This window comes from Myiozetetes cayanensis, unplaced genomic scaffold (assembly GCF_022539395.1).
Source record: "Myiozetetes cayanensis isolate MyiCay16 unplaced genomic scaffold, myiCay2020 scf1, whole genome shotgun sequence".
NCBI lineage: Eukaryota > Metazoa > Chordata > Aves > Passeriformes > Tyrannidae > Myiozetetes > Myiozetetes cayanensis.
The window spans coordinates 126,461,890-126,485,174 of NW_026086604.1; the positions used below are offsets into that span (position 1 = coordinate 126,461,890).

The window sequence follows — 23,285 nt, forward strand, 5'->3', positions numbered from 1 at the left end:
AGGTTTTAGCAGATCTTACAGGGACGTGGTTTTGTTAATGTCTATGAGAGATGTTTTCTAAAAGATAGGAAAAACACTGCAAGGACTGTAAAAGATCATTTACTACAATAATCCAACCTTCCTGTATAAATTAAATGGCGATCAAGATCCACCTTCTTCCTTTGCCTTCTTTATCTGTCTATATAAAGAGGAAAGCAGGCATTTAAAACGGAGAATGGCATTCTGATACCCTTTCTTCAGCTTGTCAATGTATTATATTACTGTTCTAGGGAAGGAACTGTTTAAAAATAAAACACTGAAAACAAAAGCTGAGTTGCCAATTCTGATTTTTCAGGCAAAAACCCTAAAAAGCATAGAACCTAAAGACTTTGGTGACATTTAGATACACTCATGAGAGATCAGCAAACAAAAAGTAGCTTTTTGATTTAAAATAATATGTAGTAAGAACACACTGGAATAGAGATGCTTTTTTTTTTTTAATCTCAACCGATGGCAAGATTAAATACAAAATTGTAAAATAATGACATGCTTTGATTTCACTTGGTGCACAGATGCTTGAGAGCTACCTCTTCCCTTTTGATTGTGTATCATCTGAGAAGCAAGAAGTGTTTGTGGCTGAGAGTCACACATGAAGCAATGTAGGATTGTTTAGATGCTGCATTATAAAGCAGAACACCGAATAACTATAAAAAAGTGAGTCAACAAGAAGCTGTGGAGAAAAAGGACTGGAATAACACCTCTTTCTCCCTGCTCTGGGCCAATACAAACTGGAGGTGAACATCAATACTACGAAAGAAAACATATCCTTTTTATAACTAAATGGCTCAAAGTGGCCATGGTAAATGGCAGCAACTCAGCATCAGATATGATGAAAACATACATGAATGCAGACTAATAGTGGCAGCAAACTTCAAAATAGAAGAGGAGAGAAGAAGATATGCTCTCAACTCCCTATCAATAAAGACATCGAACCTAATATGACAGCTGCTACTATGTTCTCTGGAATACAACTGGGAACATTCAGAGGTCACAGTAACTGCAGGAGGAACTGACAGAGTGGACAAAAAATTATGCCAAGAGCCATAGCCAAAGGCAATACTGCTCCTCAGAGAAAAGTCCTCCAGCATTACAGACAGCTGTTCTATTTCTAGGATTGCTCATGTAGTGTTTTTTACGTAGAATTAGAAAATTAGTGATGATGAGATTATCAGGATTCTAGAGTGGTCTATCTTCTCCAGCATATTACTGCCACAGAATCTCTTTCAGAAATCCAATTTCCCTTTATTTTTTGTTTTCTTTGCTACCTAATGCTATGCTCAAACTCATTCTCACAGGAATTTTCATTAAATATTTAGTTTCATCTAAAGAAGGACTGACCCTGCTTCACTGTAAGTAAACTTCATACACTGAAGGAAGCTAATAGGTATCAGTGCATAAAGCACATCTCAAAATCTATGATATCAAACAAATGACAACATAATTCGGGTATGAACCATTTAAACTAAGTATTACATAATGCCCTAACCCAAATAAGAACCGTAATTATAGAGTGAGTAGCTGTAGCCAGACAAACCCAAACAAACCAATGGACTGTGAGAGAAATAGTACAAAATAATCCACCTTGCATTATTTTACAGCAGATAAAATACCACATTGAATCAACCATCCTCTGAAAGAAGCCACCAGAAGATGAAAAGTGTTTCCTATGTCTTTGTCTTCATGGGAACCCACAAGGTATCTAAACATTCAGGCAGCAAAATACACAAGTTAGAAAGCAAAAGAGCACAGATGAAACTGTTGCAGAAAGAAGGGCAACCATTAACCTTTACATGTCCAAGACAGCTGAGCCTGGTGCAGTTCACTGAGCAGATGGAAGGTGGGAAACCTTACACCCAGCCTAATGGGATTCTCATGTCCCACAGTGCACAGGGGGAAGTGCTGCACGCAGGGCACTCCACTGCACATACGCACACAGAATTCAGCTCAACAATAAATAGGATGCTACTGTGCAAACACACCACTGTAGGATGCTGAAGCTATCTGGGAACATATAGGATGTTTCCAGCTAGGAACATACAGGAGCAGTGAAGGATGCAGGGCAAAATGGACCACACAGATAAATCACACCTTGATCCACAAATGGAAATACTCCAAGTGTGCCACATGCCAGTGAACAGGGTGAACATATGACAGGGTGAACACATGACAAGATGCAGGTAATACAGGAATACATACCAACACAGGCTTGTCCTAGCACTGAAAGCTACCCAGCCACAGAAGCACATCCTTCCAGCACAGGTGTATTTCTTCTATCTAATGTTGAGCTGACATGCAAAGTACAGAGCGACTCTAGTACTCTGGCCCCACCTGTGCCAGGACATCCTTTCCAGGGAGCTGCTCAGCCCACAAAACCTAGTATTGTGCTGCCTGGCTTTGAGGCACTGTACAAGGTTTGTCCTTGTACCCTTCCTCAGATGACACAAACCTGGAGTTCATGGCTGAGAGTGCTGAGAAGATGAGAGTTATGAATGCCTAAGGTATAGTGAGTAGTAAAACATGCCTCTCTGTGGGCACTGTTTTGTGATGGCTCTAATACAATAGCTATTATCATCTCTGGCATACTATGGTAGCAAAAGTTCAGAGTATTCACTAGGGAGATGTATACAGTTATCATGAAGAAGTTCCATATAAATAGTCCTGAAGAGGCAAATTTGTGTTTCGCACCATGCTACAGCACAGGAGCTCTTGGCAAATGCCTTTATCTCAGCCCTTTTCTTCACATGTATTCCAGTCTACATTTCAGTTGTGCACATCTGTATAAGCTGACTATCAGCAATATGACACTGGGAATCATCAAAATGCTTACAAAATACTAAACAAAGCAAAATACTTATCCAGAAAGAGTCAAGCATACTCTATTCCAAGGAGATCTTCATGGAATCCTGCAACATTGTCTTGTGGAAAATGAGTCGTGTCTGAATAACAGAAAGCCCTGTGAACCAATAACCCATGTATTCAGAGACAGGTCAGGCTATGTTGTAATTTTCCTGTTCTATCTGTGTAGCACAAAAAACACAGGCATCAGAAAAACAAAGTGTGATGTGCAAAGCAATGTGGAGATAGGCCAATTGCTCTCTGAGCAACAGCTGGGCTCCTATGAACTGTTCAGTGCAGCCTGATAACTAAGAGCAGCACCAGAATCAAAGTATGACACACCTCTACCTACCCAGAAATGATCCTCAAGACCACAAAAAAATTTTTGAAAAAATATTTGGCTCTCCTGTCCAGCTGAAAGCATTCAGTCAGGAATTTCTAGAACTGTTACTCATCTGAAATCTGCTTATTCTTACAGTTACCATCACGGCTCAGAGGGAAGCTGGAATGCTGCTGAAACCCAGTGTTATGCCCTGTGAAAAGGTTATGACAAATAGCAAAATAGTACTAAATGTCAAGCAGCTAAAAAACCCCATGGAAACCTGGGCTGTGCAAGACAGAAATGCTTAGTGCAATAACTTAGTGCTATTACACAGTCCACCTCATACCATCCCCTAAGAAGCTGAATGGCACCAGGGAAAAGACAACACTGCTCTGGCTGTTGTGCAGGAGATAATGGACAATGGCCCTGCAGGACAGCAGCACTACTAGTCTATAGGTCACATGGCAGAAGGGACCATTGTGACCATGCAGCTTTTCTTCCTGTGCAACAAAAGAACTGCATGACTTTTATGAATGAGTTATTGTTTGACCTAGTATCTGCCTATTTGGTAGGCACATTATCCTGAATGAGCAACAGGCAATGAGAGAAGATCCAATACAGTCTTTAGGTAAATTGCTTTAGAGAATAATTTGTCTCACTTTAAATTTTACAGAGTTTTTCTGGCTTTGCATTTGTCCAGTTTCAATACCAAACACATTGCTTCTCTTATACCTTGCCTTCCAGAGTTTGTTTCCTCCCCATATGACTATTACACTTGGTGAGCAAGTTACCAGTCAGTTTTCATCTTGCAAAGTAAGACTGAGTGAGGTGTGTCTCCAGGACTACAACTACATAACACTGTTCCAACTTTCCAGTTTATCAATTGTCCTTCCTAAAAAGCAGATGTCAGGAACCTGGGTTTCTGGCTGAACTACATTCACTGTTACATAAAGAATCACAGGTGTTTGCTGATCAAAGCATACCTCAGATGATATTGGGACCAATAGATTAAATCTGACAACTACCAGAAGTACTAACAATTCAAGGAAGTATGAACACAATTTAGTTCTGCAACAGAACCTGCTCCCTCATATGGGAACGTATGAAGATCTCTTGCATTCTTCAAAGCTTTCAACAGAGCCTCTCCCATGTAGTGAGCCAAAATCTGTGACTTCACAGCTTTTTTTTTTTTTTTTTTTAATATCCGTATCTTCTTCTGGTGAACGCTTCAGCAATGAGTAATCAGATTGCAAGCAGGATTTCTGCCAGGCTATGTGAGCTCGTCATTTCTGCAGCAGTGTTAGCAGCAACAATGACAGACAAGCTGTGATCGCAGAGATTGGGGCATTAGCAGCTTTGAAACTAATCTGCTCTCCTCTAAAGCCTGAGCTCAGCCTAGTACAGAAAATTCACAGCAGACAGAGGAAAAGCAAAAGATCTAACAAGCATGATGGCATGCCAGGGGATCCAGCAGAAGTGGCCTCTCTACCATAGAGTTTGAAATAGAAGGACACATTAAAATGAAGGACAACTTTGTCTATACAAATAAACAGGCATTAACATATGCAGTAGTTAAAGTAATACAGTCTAGGCATCTCTCAGAGAAAACAGCTGAGATGATTTCCTCTTGTTTACCTGCTGTGATGACAGGTCTATCAGCATCTTCCTCTCCAAGCTGACTGCTCTATCATAAATGCACAAACAGTGAGTGCATCTACCTGCATCCAGTGATACTAATCTGACTAATTGCCACCCAGCACTATCCACTAGTTACAGTCATTCCCCAGGGCCTGGACCAGACATTATCATATTTCCATTGGCAAAAACCAATTGCTCCAGGCAAACACCTGCAAGCAGCCACCCTGGCACATGGCACAGCCCTTTCAATACCTGAGAGGATGCCAAGAAAACTGGTGGACTACAAGCAAGGTCTTAGGATTCCCATAGAATTCCTTGTATGGCCACAATAAGACAAAAAATGGATCCAAAATAAAAGCCCACAATGCAGTATGTCATAAGGTCTGAAGAAGAGGACAAACTCCATTCTCCTCTGAAAGGACACATGGTCATGTTCTTTCATTGCTTGTTGCTGACAGACAGCCAAAGTGCTAGCATAGGTCACAGCAAAATAAATCCTTCCAAGAGCATTTCGCTACCTTAACAGTAAAAAAGTTACACCATTAAGATTCAGAGGAAAACCAGAAATTCAGAAGTCTCCACCCAGCTGTGTTACAGTTTTACATAGGACTGTGGGAAATAACTTCATCCTGAACAGCAGGATATACTTCGCTTTAAAACAATTTTTGTTCTAGTCAAAGCACTTTGATTTGCTGAAATCTACTGCATTTACTTATGAAGGCAGCATTACTTTTCTGTGTTTTGAACTGTTACATCTTACAGGCTAGGGCTTTCCCACTTAACAACCTCCATTTCTTCAAGAGGATAGACGTGGGAGCAAGGCTGAGCCAATTTTAGTAGCAGATGCGCAGCCTCCACATCACAACGGACGATATCTGCATCCAGCTGAAGGGGACACAACACACTTTCAGCTTAGAGAAGTGTGATTTTTCTAAGCAGAAGGTTGGTGTGGCATGAAATCTGGTGAACCAAAGTTCTGTCATGTTACAGTTTATGTCTGTTAGAGTTATGATGTCTACTGAGCACTGTTAACTGCAGAAAGCAATCACTGTGTTTTCAAACCATTAGCAGAGTCTTGGCTCACAGATTTGGATGTGCTGGCAGCTCTATGTTGAATTAGTTTGATACAAAAAGAGCTATTAGGACCCATGATTCACATTTCTCAAAATATACAGTATAGCTGCTTGCACTTCTTCTTACTTGAACATATGCTCCTTTACCAGCAGCATCCTCCTTTCTTTTCTGCTCCAGAGTAGGAATTTTGGGATTTTCTATTTAAGTCATGCAGACAAAGATAAGAAGATGATTGCTCGTTACCATCCCTCACACACATACCACTGTCCCTTTCCAACAAGAAGAGAGTTGCTTCCCTCCCGTTCTGTATGAAACTCTCCAGTATCCAGAGTTTCCAAAGCACAATTGCCAGTGGGTCCTGGGATGTCTCAGCCTGTTCCTGTCCAAGCTCCTCCCTGCCACACGTTGTGATGAGCAGCCACAGGAACCTGAGGCAACCTGGTGTTACATGGGGGAGAACTTCCAAGGGGACTGCTTATCTGAACAAAGATAACTCAACATAAATAATAGGTTCTACATCTAGACTCTTGCCCCTGGTTTTAGTGTGTTTCCACACAGAATGAGAGCTTTCTGTGGGCCATTTTAGAAGGGTAAGAAGTGGAGCTTTTGCTTCCACTATGAGGTTTGGGGCTCATAGCTTAAGATCCACTTGCTGCATATATCTATTTACCTCATATCTGAGACCAGTCTTCCCGGATGGTAACACACAGTGGAAAATGCAGACACATAAGTACACATTTGATACAGCATGTTCATATTTACAGAAGAAAAGGAAGAAATGGGGAAATTAGAGCGAAGTGAAAAAAACCACATTTATTCAATTCTATTGACTCTTTGTCTTACCTTCCTATGGGTCCCAGATCCCCTGAGTCCTGGCTGCCTGCATCACTGGGTGTGCTCACTGATTTCGAAGAGGGAGACATAGGGGTTGGGACTAAATAATGAAAATAACAGGTATCCCATGTTAACACATGCAGCGACTGCACTGATGAAGAGCAGTGTCAGACAAATCAAAACCGATGGACCAAAACGACAGTGGATGAATGAGTAGGAGAGTTTGAAATGGTGAAAGTAAATAAGGAAGGAAAGAAAAAGAAAAGGAAGAGAGTCAAGTGAATTTTAAGTCTCCTGGAAGTGTTAAAACTGACATGTATTTAGACAGGACTGAAAGCCCAATGGAAATCTACAGCTAATCAATGGAGAAGATTTCTGTGGAAATAAAACACCACTTGTTTTCTTGGGTCTGGTTTGAAGTTGACTGGCAAAAGATTTTAAAGGTATGTCAGAAGAAATGTCAGGGGCTTGTCTTGTCAAAAAACTAAGTGAACTCTTCTGGTAAAGTCAAGTAGGTAAAAGAACAAGCATACGTTTCAAATTCTGAATTCAAATCAAAAGCCAGTGTTCACTACATATGCTCTAAGGCTGCAGTGTGGAAATGACATAAAAAATAAAAGCTAAATAAGGAAATCCAGCTAAGTTAAAATCATTTCCCAAAGACGTGAGAATACGTATTAGTTTGGTTAGTGATTGTGTTATGTAAGGTAGGTCATACAAAATTTCCATTTTGGGTGGGACATGATTTCAACACTCAAGGAAAAGTTTCCCTTGGTTTAGACACTATTTGCCCAAGCTCTTGAAATGATAATCTCTTTGGCTTGCCAGGGCTTTTGAAGCATATTTCATGCAAAGGCAGTTTTGTTTCCTGAAACAGGAAAGGAAGTTCATAGCTCAGGGTCAGCCCAAGTTAAAGCTCTTCAGCAAGGAAATAATAAATGAGTAAAAATATTCTGATTTCTTTTAAAATGGTTTCTCAAAAATATTAAAAATGCAGAGATAGCTTCGGTCAACACTTAGTGCAAGTATTCCTCAAAGCAGCCACACTGAATAAACACAAAAAGGGGGTTTAATGCAAAAGCAAAGTTTCCCATTTGGTTTAAATCATGCATATTTCCTATTATAGATTTAATGGAGTAAAACTTTAAAGTACTTTGTTATGCTTTATAATGTATAATGACAGACCTGTCAAGAGATTTGGATTTTCCATGTGGTCAAACATTTAATGCAGATTCTTACTAGCAGCATGAAAAGCGAATTCATCTTCATTAAAGCCCTTTGGCAGCTTTCAGGTATGTCTGGATGTTTATGTATTCCATATTCACAATGAGCCCTGGTGTCATATGTGAAAGTAGAAGTAAAGCCTCCTTTGTATATTAATTTTGAGTGTATATACAGGGAATGAAAGAGAACAAAATACTATTTTTAACTAAAAGGAATCATCTTACATGTGAATTATCATGTTCTTTTGCCAGTATTAAACATAAAATAATTAAGATAAGAATTGATAATTTGCAACATGAATATATGTGTTTAGTTCATAAAATGATAAGGACATATATATTCATTCTTAGATAAAAATGAGTATTTTAAACACCAGACATTAAAAATGTATCTGATTTTATATCATTATATAATTCAAGAAAACATATTTTATTATGTATAAAATTAACCTAACCATGACTTGATACTAAATGTATTTTTAAATTGAGGACTTCAGATTCTAGAAATTAAACATCAAAACCAAAAAAGAGCTTGACCACATGAAACCAGAGGTAAAATCTACAATAGTGTCTTGCTGATAGGCATTTTGTTATTTGTGGTTGTTTATTTTTTTTTATTTCCCTTCTCCGGTTTTGCTTGATTTTAAAAGAAAATCAGTGAAATTCCCACATAACTATGCTCCTCCTTCCTAACAAATGATTAATCTGAATTTTTGAAACAAAACTTGGGGCTAATGAAGTACAGTATTTATCATAATGTTTTTGGGTCATCAGAGAGATGTGAGAGAAGATAACACAGTCCATCAGAAAAGAAATCACTGCTGGTATGCAAAACCAACCTGCATTATGTTCACAAAAATTTCTTGAAGAAATGAAACAGATGTTTTTGGCAATGACAAGTACTCATAATGCCATGAGCTTGTATATGTGAATGGTATGGCAGGCATTCAAACAGAAGAGTTCACTTCACTAATACAGCCAAAACTTAAAAAAGCCAAGCATGCTTTAGTAGAAAGAATGCATTCATAGTGGCAGAGCTGAATGCTTTACAGTGTTCTTCTCTTAAATACCTAGAGGTGGTTCTGGGGATATACCAATGCTCTGTAACAAAGCTTCTGTCTCTCTTCTTTTACGGTCTAGGTCAGAATCTTCCTGAGCTGGCTCCTTCTTTTGCTGTAGATCAGCCTGAATTAAAATAGAAGAAAACAGAAAACTTAATTTCACATATAATTAGCTCTAGCAATTGTATGTGCCGAAAATATTTGTGTGCACCATTGCTTAGGTACACTTTGAAATTAATTTTGATACATTTAGGTAATTTTTAAGTTCAATAATTTATACTGTGTATATCAGCAATGGTATTTTCCCCTGAATGCATGGTAAAACCATCTCTGCAAGGACATTTGCAAGGATTTTTACAGGACAATGACAGAAATTTTCTGTCTCTCACTCATCAGAAACAACTTATTCAGCTAATATAAAAGCTGACCATAGAATAATAGATATCATTACCCCAAATAAAACTGGCCTCTTCCTACTTACTCCAGGATCAAGAGTAAAATTTCACTGGACTTGAGCAATGTAGCTGAAGGTCCTACATTTGGTCCAAAGCACTTGTTGGGGAAAAAAGTACTTTCTCATAAACTTCAACATCTAACAGGAGCAAAGGAAAGAACTAACATCTCTAAACTAGGACTTTGGCAGCCTTTGTCACCAACAGCCAAAACTAAAGGTCCACAAGACCCCTCCCTTTCATCTTAGATATCTATGCCTCCTTGGATCTTCCACACATTAGCCTTCTCCCTCTCTGATCTACTGGCATCTAACAGCAGGAGAAGCATCTGCATCAGCCAGAATTGCTCGAAAAGGTTTTCTTTTCTGCTGCTACCAGAATGTAGGGCAAAGGGGACTCACACAGTGCCTCAGACTGATGCTGATGTTATTGCAAGCACAACAAAAAACCTTGAAGTTCAAAAGAATCCCATGTTCTTCAGTTTGGGCACAGCCAGAAAGCACATTGCTTTTACAAAGTTCAGGCATATTCCTGTGCTCAGCTCTTCACATGAACTGTCTCACAGTATGCAGGGCTGTAGACAACTCTCCTGCACCACTGTGTATGGCTAAGCACCTCAGTGAGTGTCAGCCATCACTCCTGGATGGCATCATAGTGCAGCCCATTTACAGCTCCACAATTACTCACTGCAGCATTATCTGTAGAGCTGGGTGTCCTGAGACAAGCTGGATCTGGCTATCGGGGACAATGGAAAGTTCCAACCACCACAAGATCTCCACAAGGCATAAAATCAGAGTCAGGGAAAAAAGGAAAGGACTTAATAGCTCCCTTGAGCCATTACCTTGGCTTCCTTCCCTCTAATTCTTTAGTAATGAACACTGAAAACGTTACCATTTAGAGTTCTGCTTATCAACAACTACCCCAGTGGCTCCAGGAGCCTCAGTGGGGCGTGTGCTGGTAACTGCACAAATGTGGCTCAAATGAAAAAAGATTAAAAAGACAGCCAAAACTAGAATACTGATTTCTTGGATCACATCACATTTCCACGATAATTCCATGAAATTCATGTACAATATTAAAGTGTCAGTTTAAAAGGAAACCAGTTATTAGTAAAGGATAACAGGTGCTTTAAACTATAGTAAGTGTTGACATTTGAAGGAAAGGAAGCATAATCACTTAATGCTTCTCTGACTTTGCATGAAAATTAATATCCACTCCCTGTCAATTCTCACCTCTATTCCACTAAGTGACTGAACAAAAAGAAGTACAAATCCCTTAATGAAAAACCTAATGCATATTGTCAAGGACAAATAAACTAATATGTCAATCAAACTTTAACAGAACTGAAAGATGCAACCATGCCAGAAGACGAAAATGCAATTGCAATTATGTTTTACTTTACTGGAGAATAATAATTGTAAATCTGTTACCTTAGCTAGTAATCAAACTAGTCTTCAGAGTACAAAAATACATATTTAGGTTGTGATGGCTTGAAAAAATGTGAGGCCTCTTTCTGTCTTTCCCCACTCTCCACTCCCTTTCCATTGAAGGAGAGCCCAGGAAAAAGCATTGTGGCAAATCAATTTTTCTTTCTACACACACATACACATCATGTTGTCTAAACTGTTGTCACCTGACAGTGCCATGGTTTTAAAAGCAATTCCCTCACCCCAACATTCTTGACTAAAAATAAGCATTTTGATTTTAAGGCTAGTCTGATGTGGGTTTAAGGATCTCATTCCACATGACAGATACCTTGGGCTATGCAATACTTAGATGTCAAAACCCCAACAAGCTCCTTCTTCAAGCACGAGCTATCTAAAAGGTGGTTTTGCAAATTTACCTCTTTCTTCTTCCTTTCTTCTTCCTTCCGTTTCTTTTCTTCTCTTATCTGAGCCAAACGTTGCTTTTTGCGCTCAAGTTCTGCTTTTAAATCACTTTTGTCTGACATTTTGACTCCGCTGGAAACAAAAGTATGGAAATCAAGGTGAAAACAGAATTAAACAGTTTCCCTATTTACTGAAAAAAAAAAAAAGGTAATAATATTAAAAATGGTGCTTCTAAAATGTCTACAGATATATTTCTATACAAACTCTGGTGCTTAGACTATACTGACATTGTAAAAAATGGAATATTTTCTTCGCAATTTTTATTTCAAGAAATGAGACCAGAATATCACCAAACGTGGAATATATTTTCAAATTACCTTTATTAGAAAACTACCTTTGTGAAACAAACCCATTGCTGTTCAAAATAAGGCTTTAATGCTTCTATACACCAAAGCAAAAGTCTTTTGATTTCATCATCTTTAGAAGCTCTGCCAGACTGTAGAACTCAGATCCTAAAAGAGATTTCAGTTTTAAGCAGGAGAAAAAGATCTGCCCCAAACAGTCCCATGCATCTTAAACAAGTAATAATTTTACTTGCAAAAAGTGGAAATGTGATAGCTTTTGCTTCTGCAGGTGCCTTGCATGGCTGCCATGCAGGATTCCCCATTCCACCCGTACAGTCCCAGACAGACCATCAGCTCAGTCACAGTATCCTTCACACATTCACACCTCCAACGAGCACTCTCACCAAGCTATGGCCTATCCTGCACAGGAATACCCTTTGCCCTCTCCAGGGAAAGCTGGGCCACTCCCCCAAGAAGCTGCAGACAAGGCACAAAACCAGGCAACCCAGCAGATCCGAGCGTCTCCTTGTTCTGCCAACAGTCTCATGTTCATTTTTCCAAGAGGCAGGAAACATGCCTGATACTCCTGACTTGACTGTAACCACACAAATTTGGCAAAAACATTTCTTCTGAGCTACTGAAAGGCCTCCTCCTCCCTTTAAAACCATTACTCTGTAGGATGTTGATGTGAAGCCCCACATACTCTGTGTTGAAAATTTCCAGCCTATGCTGCTGTATGTGAGCCTTGAAAATGAAGGGTAAGGAGATAAAAAGTTACACCATGCAGAGAAAAAGCCAGTTCTTTAAAGAAGATATGATACCAATCTTTTTCCAAAATTTTAAAACCCCACCAGTGTTGCACAAATCCATAACTTAAGTCACAGGTAATTTTCTCATTTTCTAACATCATAATCACTGTAAACTGTAATCTAACTGCATCAGTACAGCTTTTCTTATTACAACTTTATTTCAAAGACAGGTTTGGCTAATATAAAATTTCATGAAAAGAGTTAACTGTGCCTTTCCTATTCACACATTACTGACCACATCCACCGCTGCAACTCAAAATCAATCAGATCAATATCACTGCCATGTGTACGCAATGGAAGTCTATTGTTCACTTGATCCATGGGAAATTTAAAAGTCAGCTCTCTGTTAATATAATGAGAACTCCACCCACATATGCCTGGGTGGGTGGATGACCAGAGAGTAAAACTATATGCTAAAAATTACATGACACTTTCACCCATTATGAATTTCTCTGCAGTCATCATCTTCCTCCTCAAAATGACACAAGTATAGTTAGTTCATGATGTAGAAGATATTGCCAACACAATATCACCTGCATGTTAAGTGCAGTCTTGGCCCCAAATGCTTTCTTTTCTTTGCAAGCATTTTCCTTTAATGAAAGAACAGAGTAACATTTGGATTCAAACAAGGAAACCATTCAGTGAAAAGGACAGGCATAAGAGCAGCATGAGTGATACCAGATGGGTCAGCACAGCTGTATCTGTGTGTGAACCATACCATGGATGCTAACATTTCCCAGTCAAACTCCTACCAACAGGAGTTAAACCAGTCCAGCTCAAACTCCAGCTCACACTGTCACAGATTCTGTACTTCAGCAGAGTTGCCCATGCTGGCAAGGCACCCTGCAGTCCTTTCAAGGCTCAGGGACTCCTGGTTTAATCCACAACAACTGACAGTAAATGGTATAGCTAGGAAAGACATTCAGATGCCAACAAACAGGACCACTGGGTACACTGGCTGCATATGGGGGACCATCATTTCTTTATTCCTCCATCACTATCATCCTATTCATGATAGTATTGATTTCAACTTGAGAAAATCAAAACTCTCAGAAAAAAACTGCATTTGATATCAAGAGAATTAAGTAGTAGCACCTTAAACAATAATCTGTGCCATCAGTTGACGTCACTGAGCTATTTTTTACATGAGAAATGCCTAAAGAAGAAAACAAGCTATTTAATGGCAGTGCAGGTAGCATTTTGCCTACCAATCTGTTCAGGATTTCTGTGTCTCCCTTGGATATGGTTGAAATCCCATTTGAAGTAATTTTCCTAATCTGTTGCACACAATTGAATTCTGATTAAGTTCCTCCTCAGAGCCCTTTGGACTAGATAGAGTTTTTGCATCCTTTTAGTTCTGCAGTTTGGCAAGAGAAAGAGAGAGCTCCTGTTTCTATGCAAAAAATATGCAAATGTGTTCTAAGGCTCCTGACACAAACCCTGAGGGTTTGGCATCCCTTTCAAGCTGTTTGTCAGATATCAATGAACAGCATTCTAAAAATTCATTCCCTTAATGTCAGGGAAGCTAACTAGCTTTTCCCCTGATTTAAACATCAATGGTTTAGTGCCCGGCCCTTTCTTTACAATGTTCCCGTCAGGGTGATCAAATCCTATTATACCTTTGCTCTATTTTTAACAAAACAGATCTTACATACAACAAAGATGATGTATTAAATTTCCTTCAAAGAATGTTGCCAGAGCTGAGTTATGTATTTTCATCCTGCATATATTATAGTCATGCCTTAGCCCCCCCAGACAGCTTACCAAATTTCAAACTGGCTGTTTACAATTTTAACACAAACTGAACACCACAAGTATGTAACCATCTTTCTCAGATGCCAACAAAAAAGTAGCAAGCAAAAAGGCAAGCGTACTTGTCACTCGGCTTGGCACTAACCTTGAGTTAACACTGTATTCATTACTGGGAGCAAATTTCTAATAATTGCCATTCTGAGCGCCAAGAGGCACACCACACCAAGAGAGATAAAGGCAAACAGTAAACAAGATTTACTTTTAACATTCTCTGTGGTGCAGAACGACAGCCCAAGGCTTATGCACAACTTAATCTCCAGTCTGGGAGAAGGTTTGGGTCAGAGAGAAAGACTAAAGGAGCACGTTTTGTAGTGAAGCGATTAAATCCACTTTGTGGGGGAAGGAACATATAGGAGCATGCCCCAAAGTCACCAGTTCCTCTCTAATGATGGTAAAGGGTCCTGGGAGATCTACATTAAGTTCTAGAAATCTCCACTGTAAATGTCTCAGACCGGGTGAGAAGAATATTCTCTCCCAGTAGTTCCTTTTAGCTTGTCAGTATATGAAACAAGATACTTGAAAGACCATTTACATTAATCTTAAAATAATAATGATGTTTGCACAAACTTCTCTGCTGTACAGAACATATGCCAAACTCCTCCACTAAGCTTATCCCACAGGTAATAACATCTCATGACCGTTTCATTGGTGACAGCAGTAATAATATAAAGCATGGAAGATGCAAACAGCAGCATTTTACCCTCAACTGCACTAAAAGCCATGCAAGTACAGGTACAGGCCAATCAAGTTATTACAGTTTCACGGTAAACTACAAGGTCTTTATCAATGATCAGTATCACGATATTTGAGCGGATACTTTTTTGAAGCATTTATACGAGCGCTTTACAGCAGAAACAGTCTTAGGCATTAAGAGGTTTACTAGAATTTCAGCACCAATAAATAGATACTTCCTAGAGTAATAAAACCAGAATTACAGGTACAAAGGGTGGCAAGACATGGACATAGGTTGGGCTAAATATAGGAAAAAAAATAAGCCCAGAATGCCCAATGTATAATGAATAAAATAAGAAGACAAAGAAAATTATGACAGTGCACACTTTTTAAGAAGAAAAAGAAAAGAACATATAATATGTCCCTCCTCTTCAAGCCTATTCTTTATATTTCCTAGAACAGCATCTTGTCTGCGTGTTATCACCAAGCTCATCTAAAAAGAAACCTAAGCTTCCAAATCTGGTGGGAGATAAAAAAAGCCTACAGATTTTACTGCTTTTTGGTGTTAGGAGGATTTTTACATGCTGTTCATTCAGTAGGCTGCACTAGAGTAGAAATTTTCACCACTTCATGAGCCTCAAAGTCTCTTCTGTTTTGTGACTTCCTGTGTTGTCCTTTTCGTTATAATCTCCACTGTAATTACCGTAGGGGTTCATTAAACACTGTTACATATGGCATTAGTCATCCTATATACTAATTATAATTGAATCATTAATATACTTCTCTAAAATAAATAGGCAGCATCTAGTATTTGTAGATGTATTATTCATATGCCTTCATAAAGAGCCAGCTACTCTTGAGTCCAAAACCACAAAATGTCTTTAGCGTGATATGCAAAGAATGTTGCACAATAAAATACATTATTTGGTGATTTTTGATTTTACAGAATGAGTTTATAGAGTGGGAGTACTATTACTATTGAAACTACTACATATTAAGTGTTTTACTGGAAAAACACAATTCATTTCTATAATGTACCATATTTATTTCTACTTGGTACAAATGAGCATCTTCCCTAAAGTTAGGAACATTATACAGTTTTTGCAAAAGAAAAAATTCCCCTGAGGTCTACCTATGACTTTTAGAACTGTAAAGTGTGCATGCAAAGTATGAAATTGTACAAAGTACACAAACTTTGGTCTGCAAGAAACCACAGGGAGTTGCTACCCTACTACAAATGCATTCTAATCCATCGTATACATTTGAAAATAATGTTTGAAATACACTTCAAATGGGCAAGAGAAGCTAGAATCATCTTCTCAACAGCAATTTTTAAATAAACATGAGTGCCTCTTTTCATCATGCATCAGAATTTGTACTTGACTTCAGCTGAATAACATAAATAATTTTGCTAAATGGGCATATAAATGTTTACAAGATCACAACAATGGGCAAATATTTGCAGCTGCAAAAACATAGCATTTCCAGCATTTAGAGGAATCTCCTGTGTGATGAATGCAGGAAAACACTAACTAAAATTGGAGAGACTAAATATTTTTTTCTATATAACCTTGAGGCAAAACAGTCAAGCTTTTTACACTGCATCTGTGTATTTATCTATAAATAAAAATGGTTGTCAAGTGTTAGATTTCAGGGAATGGACCATTTTTATCCTTCAGCTTCTGAACATTTCTAGCAGATGGGTAAAGGTCTTGTACTCTGTTCTATAAAGGTTTACAAATCGCAAGCATCCAGAGATTTAGTTCTGTGCTTCCTCCTGGTTGCTATGCAACAGGTCAGCACATCTCTAGCCTATTTATTTTGACGCTGACAGGGCATAAGATATGTACCCACAACTGCTCCATTATACATATCTTACAATTTATTACCATTTAATCTTTTCACTCTTGTTCTTCGATAATAGCCCTACTACAAAATTAACTCAGTTTCAGCAGAATTATAGGGTCCTCACAAAGCAGCATATGAGCAAAGCTCTACTACTTCCCATTCTTCCAGCACCAGGAGTAGTGTCAATAAAGCAACACCTTCTCATCTTCCAAGTCTCTCATTAGTGTCTTAAATTTACCATGATCTTTTCAATTCCGACAAGCATAGTGCCATGGAAGAGCCATCAAGATTGAACTTAACAAGCTGCTGGCAACAACTCACTGGAGATGACTAAGAAACACACAACATTCCAGCTAGGAGTAGAATGAGCTTACAGACTAGACACTAACAGGTCACCCTAGTAACTGCTGCACATCTTCCTCCAAATACACTCCCTTTATATTGTGTTCCATAGAACTGATTGCACTTACCACCTCAAAGAAAACTGGTTAAATAGGTCTTTTCAAGTGTCTTGAATTTTTTCTCCATAAGCATTAATGAGCACAGTTATAACTGCACAGTTATCTCAGATGTGCTGCTGGGAGGTGATTTTCAATGATGCAGCCAATACTGATTTGTACTTCCTGGGGATCTGACTCAGGAATTGTGCCTGTTACGAAGAGCAGATGTTTTTAACATAACAACCAATTGCATGCCTGACAACATTTAGATCTGTAGAATAGAAGAATTCTTAGTATTGTTGGTCCCTTCCCTCTCTATCAGTTTCTGTTTCTGTTATCTTATACTCTTCAGCTGCAGTAAGATGCTTACGTGGCTCTGTATATGGCTGGGACTTGACTTAAAAAATGTCCAAATCTTTATGACCCTACATTCCCTATACATTAACCAGTCTTTCTCCCTGCACTATGTTACCCTCTGTGAATTTCCCAGCTTGCTTCAGAGAGAAACTGCAGGATGAATAGATCGAGAGCAGCCCTGCTGAGAAGGACTTGAGGGTGATGGTGGGTGAGAAGCTGGATGTGAGCTGGCAATGTGCACCTACAGCCCAGAAAGCCAATTATATCTTGGGCTGCATCAAAAGCAGTGTGGCCATCAGATCAAGGGAGGTGATTCTGCCCCTCTTCTCTGCTCCACTCTGGTGAGACCTCACCTCAAGTACTGCATCCAGCTCTGGGGCCCCCAGCACAGGGGAGACATGGACCTGCTGGAGCAGATCCAGATGTGGGTCATCAAATAGATTAGAGAGATGAAGCACCTCTCCTGTCAGGAAAGATTGAGAGAACTGGAATTGTTCAGCCTGGAACAGAAAAAGTTTCAGGGTGATCTACTAACAGCCTTCCAGTCCCTGAAGGGATCCCACAAGAAAGAGGGAAAGGTTGTAGTCAGGTTGGGATTGGTCTCTTCTCCCAGGCAACTCAGCAATAGGACAATAGGACACCGTCTTGAACTACACCCAGGGAGATTTAGGTTGGACATTAGGAAGAAGTTCTTCACAGAAAGGGTGCTGGGCATTGGAATGGGCTGCTCAGGGAGATGGTGGATTCACTGTCCCTGGAGGTGTTTAAGAAAAGACTGGACGTGGCACTTAGTGCCATTTTCTAGTTCACAAGGTGGTGTTAGGTCATAGGTTGGATTTGATGATTGCAGAGGTCTTTTCCAACCTAATTGATTCTGTGATTCTGTGACTTTTTACAAGAGTATGTAGTGACAGGAAAAGGGGGAACAGATTCAAACTGAAAGAGTTTCCTAGATATTAACAAAAAATTCTGTACTGTGACAGTGGTGAGGCACTGGAACAGGCTGCACAGAGAACTTCTGGCTGCCCAATCCCTGGAAGTATTTAAGGTCAGGCTGGATGGAGCTCTGAGCTGAAAACTGAAAGTGTGAAAAGTGCCTGTCCATGGCAGGGGGTTTGGAAATAGATGATCTCTAAGGTCCCTTCCAACCCTGGTTATTCTATGACTCTATGACCTAGCATGATAGTTTAAAAATGTTTTCTGACATGAAAAGAAAACCAAATTCAAGCTGTAAATTGATAAGACGTTAGAGATGGATAATGTGAGAGACATGACAATCTAATTCTCAAGCTGCAGGTTACTTATCTTGAAAATAAAAAGAGCCGGTTTTCCACATTTTTTTATTTTGATTTTTTTGGTATGTACTTCTTATATAATACTCAGATTTTGATGGTATCTTCTGCTAGCATGGATATGACCACTTCTTCAAAACCTGTATAAAATATCTGGTTCATCCTAACAGTACCAAAGTGCCTCTCAAGAGTATATTTAATGACTTACTAAAATCTAACATACAATTTTGGTTCAAGATGCCTGCTAGTCTCTCCTGAAGTGGAACAAAGACTCATTTTCTCCAGCCTGCAAACATTTCAGACATTAAAACGCGTACTTCCACTCCTTATGGGGGGTAAAACTGACCCTCTGACTTTTCCACCCTCCTCCTGAGATAACCCTAGTGGTACATGGCAACCAAACTGATACTTAAAGCCATTTACCCAAACATGAAAAATGCATGCTCTAGTGTCTGCTTCTTAACCCAGTTATGACAACTGCCAGAGAGGCATCAAAGAACGAGCTATGCTGCCAACACACAGGTTTTGCTGGAAGACTTACCCAGATACTATTTCTTTCTTATAACAAAATATGCTTTGCTTTGCCGCTGATGTTTGTAAGGATGTAACTAGGTTAAAAATATTACACATTTATTTCATCTCTGAAGTCAACACATCTAAAGATTTAGAAAGGAGCAAAGAGTCCTGGATGTAAGAAATACGCAGAGAGTGCTCAAAAAGTAGAATAAACAACACTACCATTCCTTTTGTACTTCCCAGGGCTTATTTGGCTGTACTAACAAAGCAAGATGAGCGCTCAGAGCCTGCCTTAACCAATCATTCCTGTTGACCCACAGAAGAGAAAAAAGAGATGCCCAGATAAAAAGGCAAGATAATAAATGCAGATGTCTAACAGCATGATTTAAAGGACTTCTGCAACAAATTTGAACATGAGAAAGGACTGAGAACCAAGAAGTCTATGTCTTCCATTTATCTTTTCTGTGATTAAAGTATTCCACACAAAAAGCAGAAGCATGTTTTGGGGGCTTTTTGTTTGTTTGTGGGTTTTTTTTGGGGGGGTTAGGGTGGTTGTAGTTTTTTTGTCTTGAGAAGATTAAAACCCACATCCCTAGGGTGACTGTTGGCTAATGGGTGAGAAAGACTGGAGGAATGGAGATTGCATTCTTAACCATTGAAGCTTTTTCTATTAATTTCTTTTCTACAAAGATTCATTGGACCAGAAGAAGCAGATGCAAGAGAGCAAACATTAGTCCCTAGCAGAGGCCCCTGAGTTCTAGCCTTTGTTTCAGGGTTAGTTTACATTATACACAGTGACTGTTTAGTTTACAGTACCATGCTGTATTTCGTATCTGGAGACGAAGACTCCTCCTTCTGAGTGTTTGAAGCAAGGTGCTGAAGAGTCCTTTCTCTTTCTCCCACATGCTCTGTCACACCCCACACCCAAAGAAAGTTTAATACTTTGGACTTACGTGGAGCAGCTTCAGTGGGAAAGACTGGGAAGGTGCCTACTGCAGAGGACACATAGCTTGCTGGTTAGAGCACAGATGAAGGCAAATATCTCTTTAAGCAAAAGCAAAAATTACCTGAGACTTCTTTACCTTAGGTGGGTCCCATTAAAATCAGGGTGCAGTAAAAGCAGATGTTGTCAGCTGCAGCTCAGCATAAAGCACACAGTCTGACAGATGGGCTCAAGGAACACAAACTAGATGGAGCAGCCTAGGAGATTCATCCAGGCTGTTGAGTCTGGGGGTTCAAGAAGCAGAACTCCAAGGTGAAAATGGGAGTTTTTAGACATTGCCTGTACTTCAAGAGCTGGGTGACAGCCAAGCTGATTTTTGGGGAATGCAAACTGGGTTTCTGTTTCTATACTATTGTGTCAGTTTAGGTGTAGCTGAGCTTCCCAGGCAACATAAGAACTTCCAGACTGGGGAATTCAGGTATGTGTCCCAGGCATGTCCCATGTACTTTAAGAACAGCCTCCTACCAAGGCAAGGCTGGCTCTCCCACACAAGCACATAACTCTCAAGTGCCCTGGCTTCCACTGAGAAGAAGCTTGGCAAATGGGCTGACTGAGAGTAGAAGCAAACAAGTGCCCAGCCTAAATGATGGGGCAGTCACATCTCTGGAGCTGCACACTGCAGGACTCCTCCAGAAGAGGAGTCCCTCAGTGCACAAGTCACTGTGCCAAGACCTTGGTTCCAGAATTTGAGACCAGGACACTAGTTAGAGGCCACCAGCTCTCTTCAAATGAGGAACATTTATTTTTGGATAATAAGTCAATGTTTACTAGTGGCTCTCAAAATATTGGACCACTGAAGGTCCACAAGGCAATCAGAAACTGTCCATGCCTGGTTTCCAGCCTTATCAAGCTGTAAAATGTATGGGCTTACTGGTTTCAACCGGTAAGTTGGAACTTGGTCTTGAGGACTAAGAGCTGCACAAAGTTAAAAAATGTATACAAATCATTCTAATATCACAAGAGAGAACTGGGGAGAACACAGACACATAATAGTTAGCCCTTTAGCAAAATCAGACCTTATGTGATATGAGAAAGCAAAGCAGTCTTATTGCTTTACATATATATATACACAGTACCTTCAGATAAATAACACAAAAAATGGGAGGCCACTGACTTTAATTATGCTTACCCCTAATTAATCACGTAGTTTAGTGAGATCAGAAACTTTCTTAGGAAAAACTTAATCAAACTTTACTAAATCAATGCTGAGGAGGCATAATCTTCATTTAAAGACTTCAAAATCAATACTAGTATTGAGTAACATTAACACTGCATTCCATTATAACTTTGTTTGAAAAGACTCGTATATTTGTTTGTCAGTGTGGTAGTATAGAGTTTTTTACTTCCCTGTCTCAAGTTATTGATAAGTAAACAATAGCACCTGATAAGTGTTATGCACATAAATTAAGGGCTGCTGTAAAAGGTGGGGAGATTATCAGTAGTAAGGCTGCAACATGGATTTTTTTTCCATTTTAGCCCCTTCCGAGAATATAATTTACTGTCATCTTTTCATTTCTATGATTTAAACATACGAGGAGAAATTCTAAAGCTCTTTAATTTATAATTATCAGATGAAATAGTACTGAATTTTCACAGGGTGTTTTTAATGTATTTGCAGAGGTCCTTAAAGGCTGAGAAACTGGTATTTTCTTGCTATTCAACTTTCTGTGAAAAAGAAAATATTGTGGGAAATAATGGGACAGTTTTCCCACGGGCTTTTTCAGTACAAAGAGAGAATGGCATCACTGGTTTTGTTTTTTTTTATTTTGTCTCCAGTACAATACCCTCCTATTCCATCAGCACAATTTTTGTTGTATTATTATTACTACTATGGAGATAGTGAAAGGCAAGAATACAACATTCACAGGCTTTGCCAAGTGCAGCAGATTACGTACATGAATAGCTAACTGCACACTAGGGGGTATGATTTAGGTCAGATTTCTTGTTTCATTCCAAAAGGTTATAGATTTTTAAGCCATTCATTGTTTAATGCACCACACAGTTTACAGTCATAGGTATATATAATCTGGAACTACCCTTTCTTGGTTTTTGCAGGAGTAATTTGTGTTCCAAGGCAATGAAGACCAGCAGAAGTTGATAGTCTGTAACAAAATGCTGTGAGTGTATAACAAAGCTCTATGAGCTGTTAGAGCTAAAAAGGACAAAGAAAATAAGACTTCATTTAGAGGCAAACTGATATCTGAAATACTGCAGGGACTATGATACAAACCTTCTGGTTCAGCAATTGCTCAAAATGTAACTCAAAACAAACTGATGAAAAAAACAACGTCATACGACTTTGAATAGTGTGATTAATGAAAACTGTGAATCTTTTATATTACTTAGAGAGAAGATAAACATGTATTATGAAACAAGTCACATGAGTTTAGATAGTCCCACAACTTTGTCCTGTGAGAATCTGAGAAGAAATTCTTTTAAATGCTGAGTGTCAGTGGAACAGCCCTTAAACTAGGACAGACAGGTTCAAATATAAGGAACCATATTAGATGCAGTCTGGGTTTGGTTTGTTTTTTTAAAAGTGACCCTGTTTTGCTAAATATTTTAATTTCTGAAAATATACAATAGCAATCATTTGAAACGTCTTTGCCCCAATTACCAAGTGACCTGGTAACCACTCTGATCCTAACAGTGCTGGCCTAATGTGCAAAACACGAAACAAGGGCATGCCTTGAATAGCAGGGATTTAATACCACTGTCTATGCCCTTTAAAAGCTAAGATCTGTGTTAATGGATACAGAACGGAAGGGTGAACAGTTTAAAGCAAGATAAATCCATATTTTCTCTGCATGTGGTCTAAGACCTACAGTGATTAACTGCCAACACTAACATAGCATATCATAGCAAAGATTTTTCTGTCAAATTCA

At 39.1% G+C, this 23,285-nt stretch overlaps 1 protein-coding gene across 10 annotated transcripts in view; it reads right to left on the reverse strand.

Annotated features, from left to right (window-relative positions):
* Window positions 1–23,285, reverse strand: part of DYNC1I1 (dynein cytoplasmic 1 intermediate chain 1) — a 186,015-nt gene that overhangs the window by 157,102 nt on the left and 5,628 nt on the right. For 2 of the 10 annotated variants that reach the window (XM_050327259.1, XM_050327252.1), the window contains exons 2-5: window positions 11,322–11,439; window positions 9,036–9,150; window positions 6,752–6,893; window positions 2,915–2,992 (exon numbers count right to left, since the gene is read on the reverse strand). In XM_050327259.1, the coding sequence (XP_050183216.1) occupies window positions 2,915–2,992; window positions 6,752–6,893; window positions 9,036–9,150; window positions 11,322–11,429 (443 nt within the window). In that variant the 5' untranslated portion in view covers window positions 11,430–11,439. The remainder of the gene's footprint in view (window positions 1–2,914; window positions 2,993–6,751; window positions 6,894–9,035; window positions 9,151–11,321; window positions 11,440–23,285) is intronic. The other 8 variants (XM_050327304.1, XM_050327274.1, XM_050327331.1 and 5 more) reach the window with 5 other exon arrangements.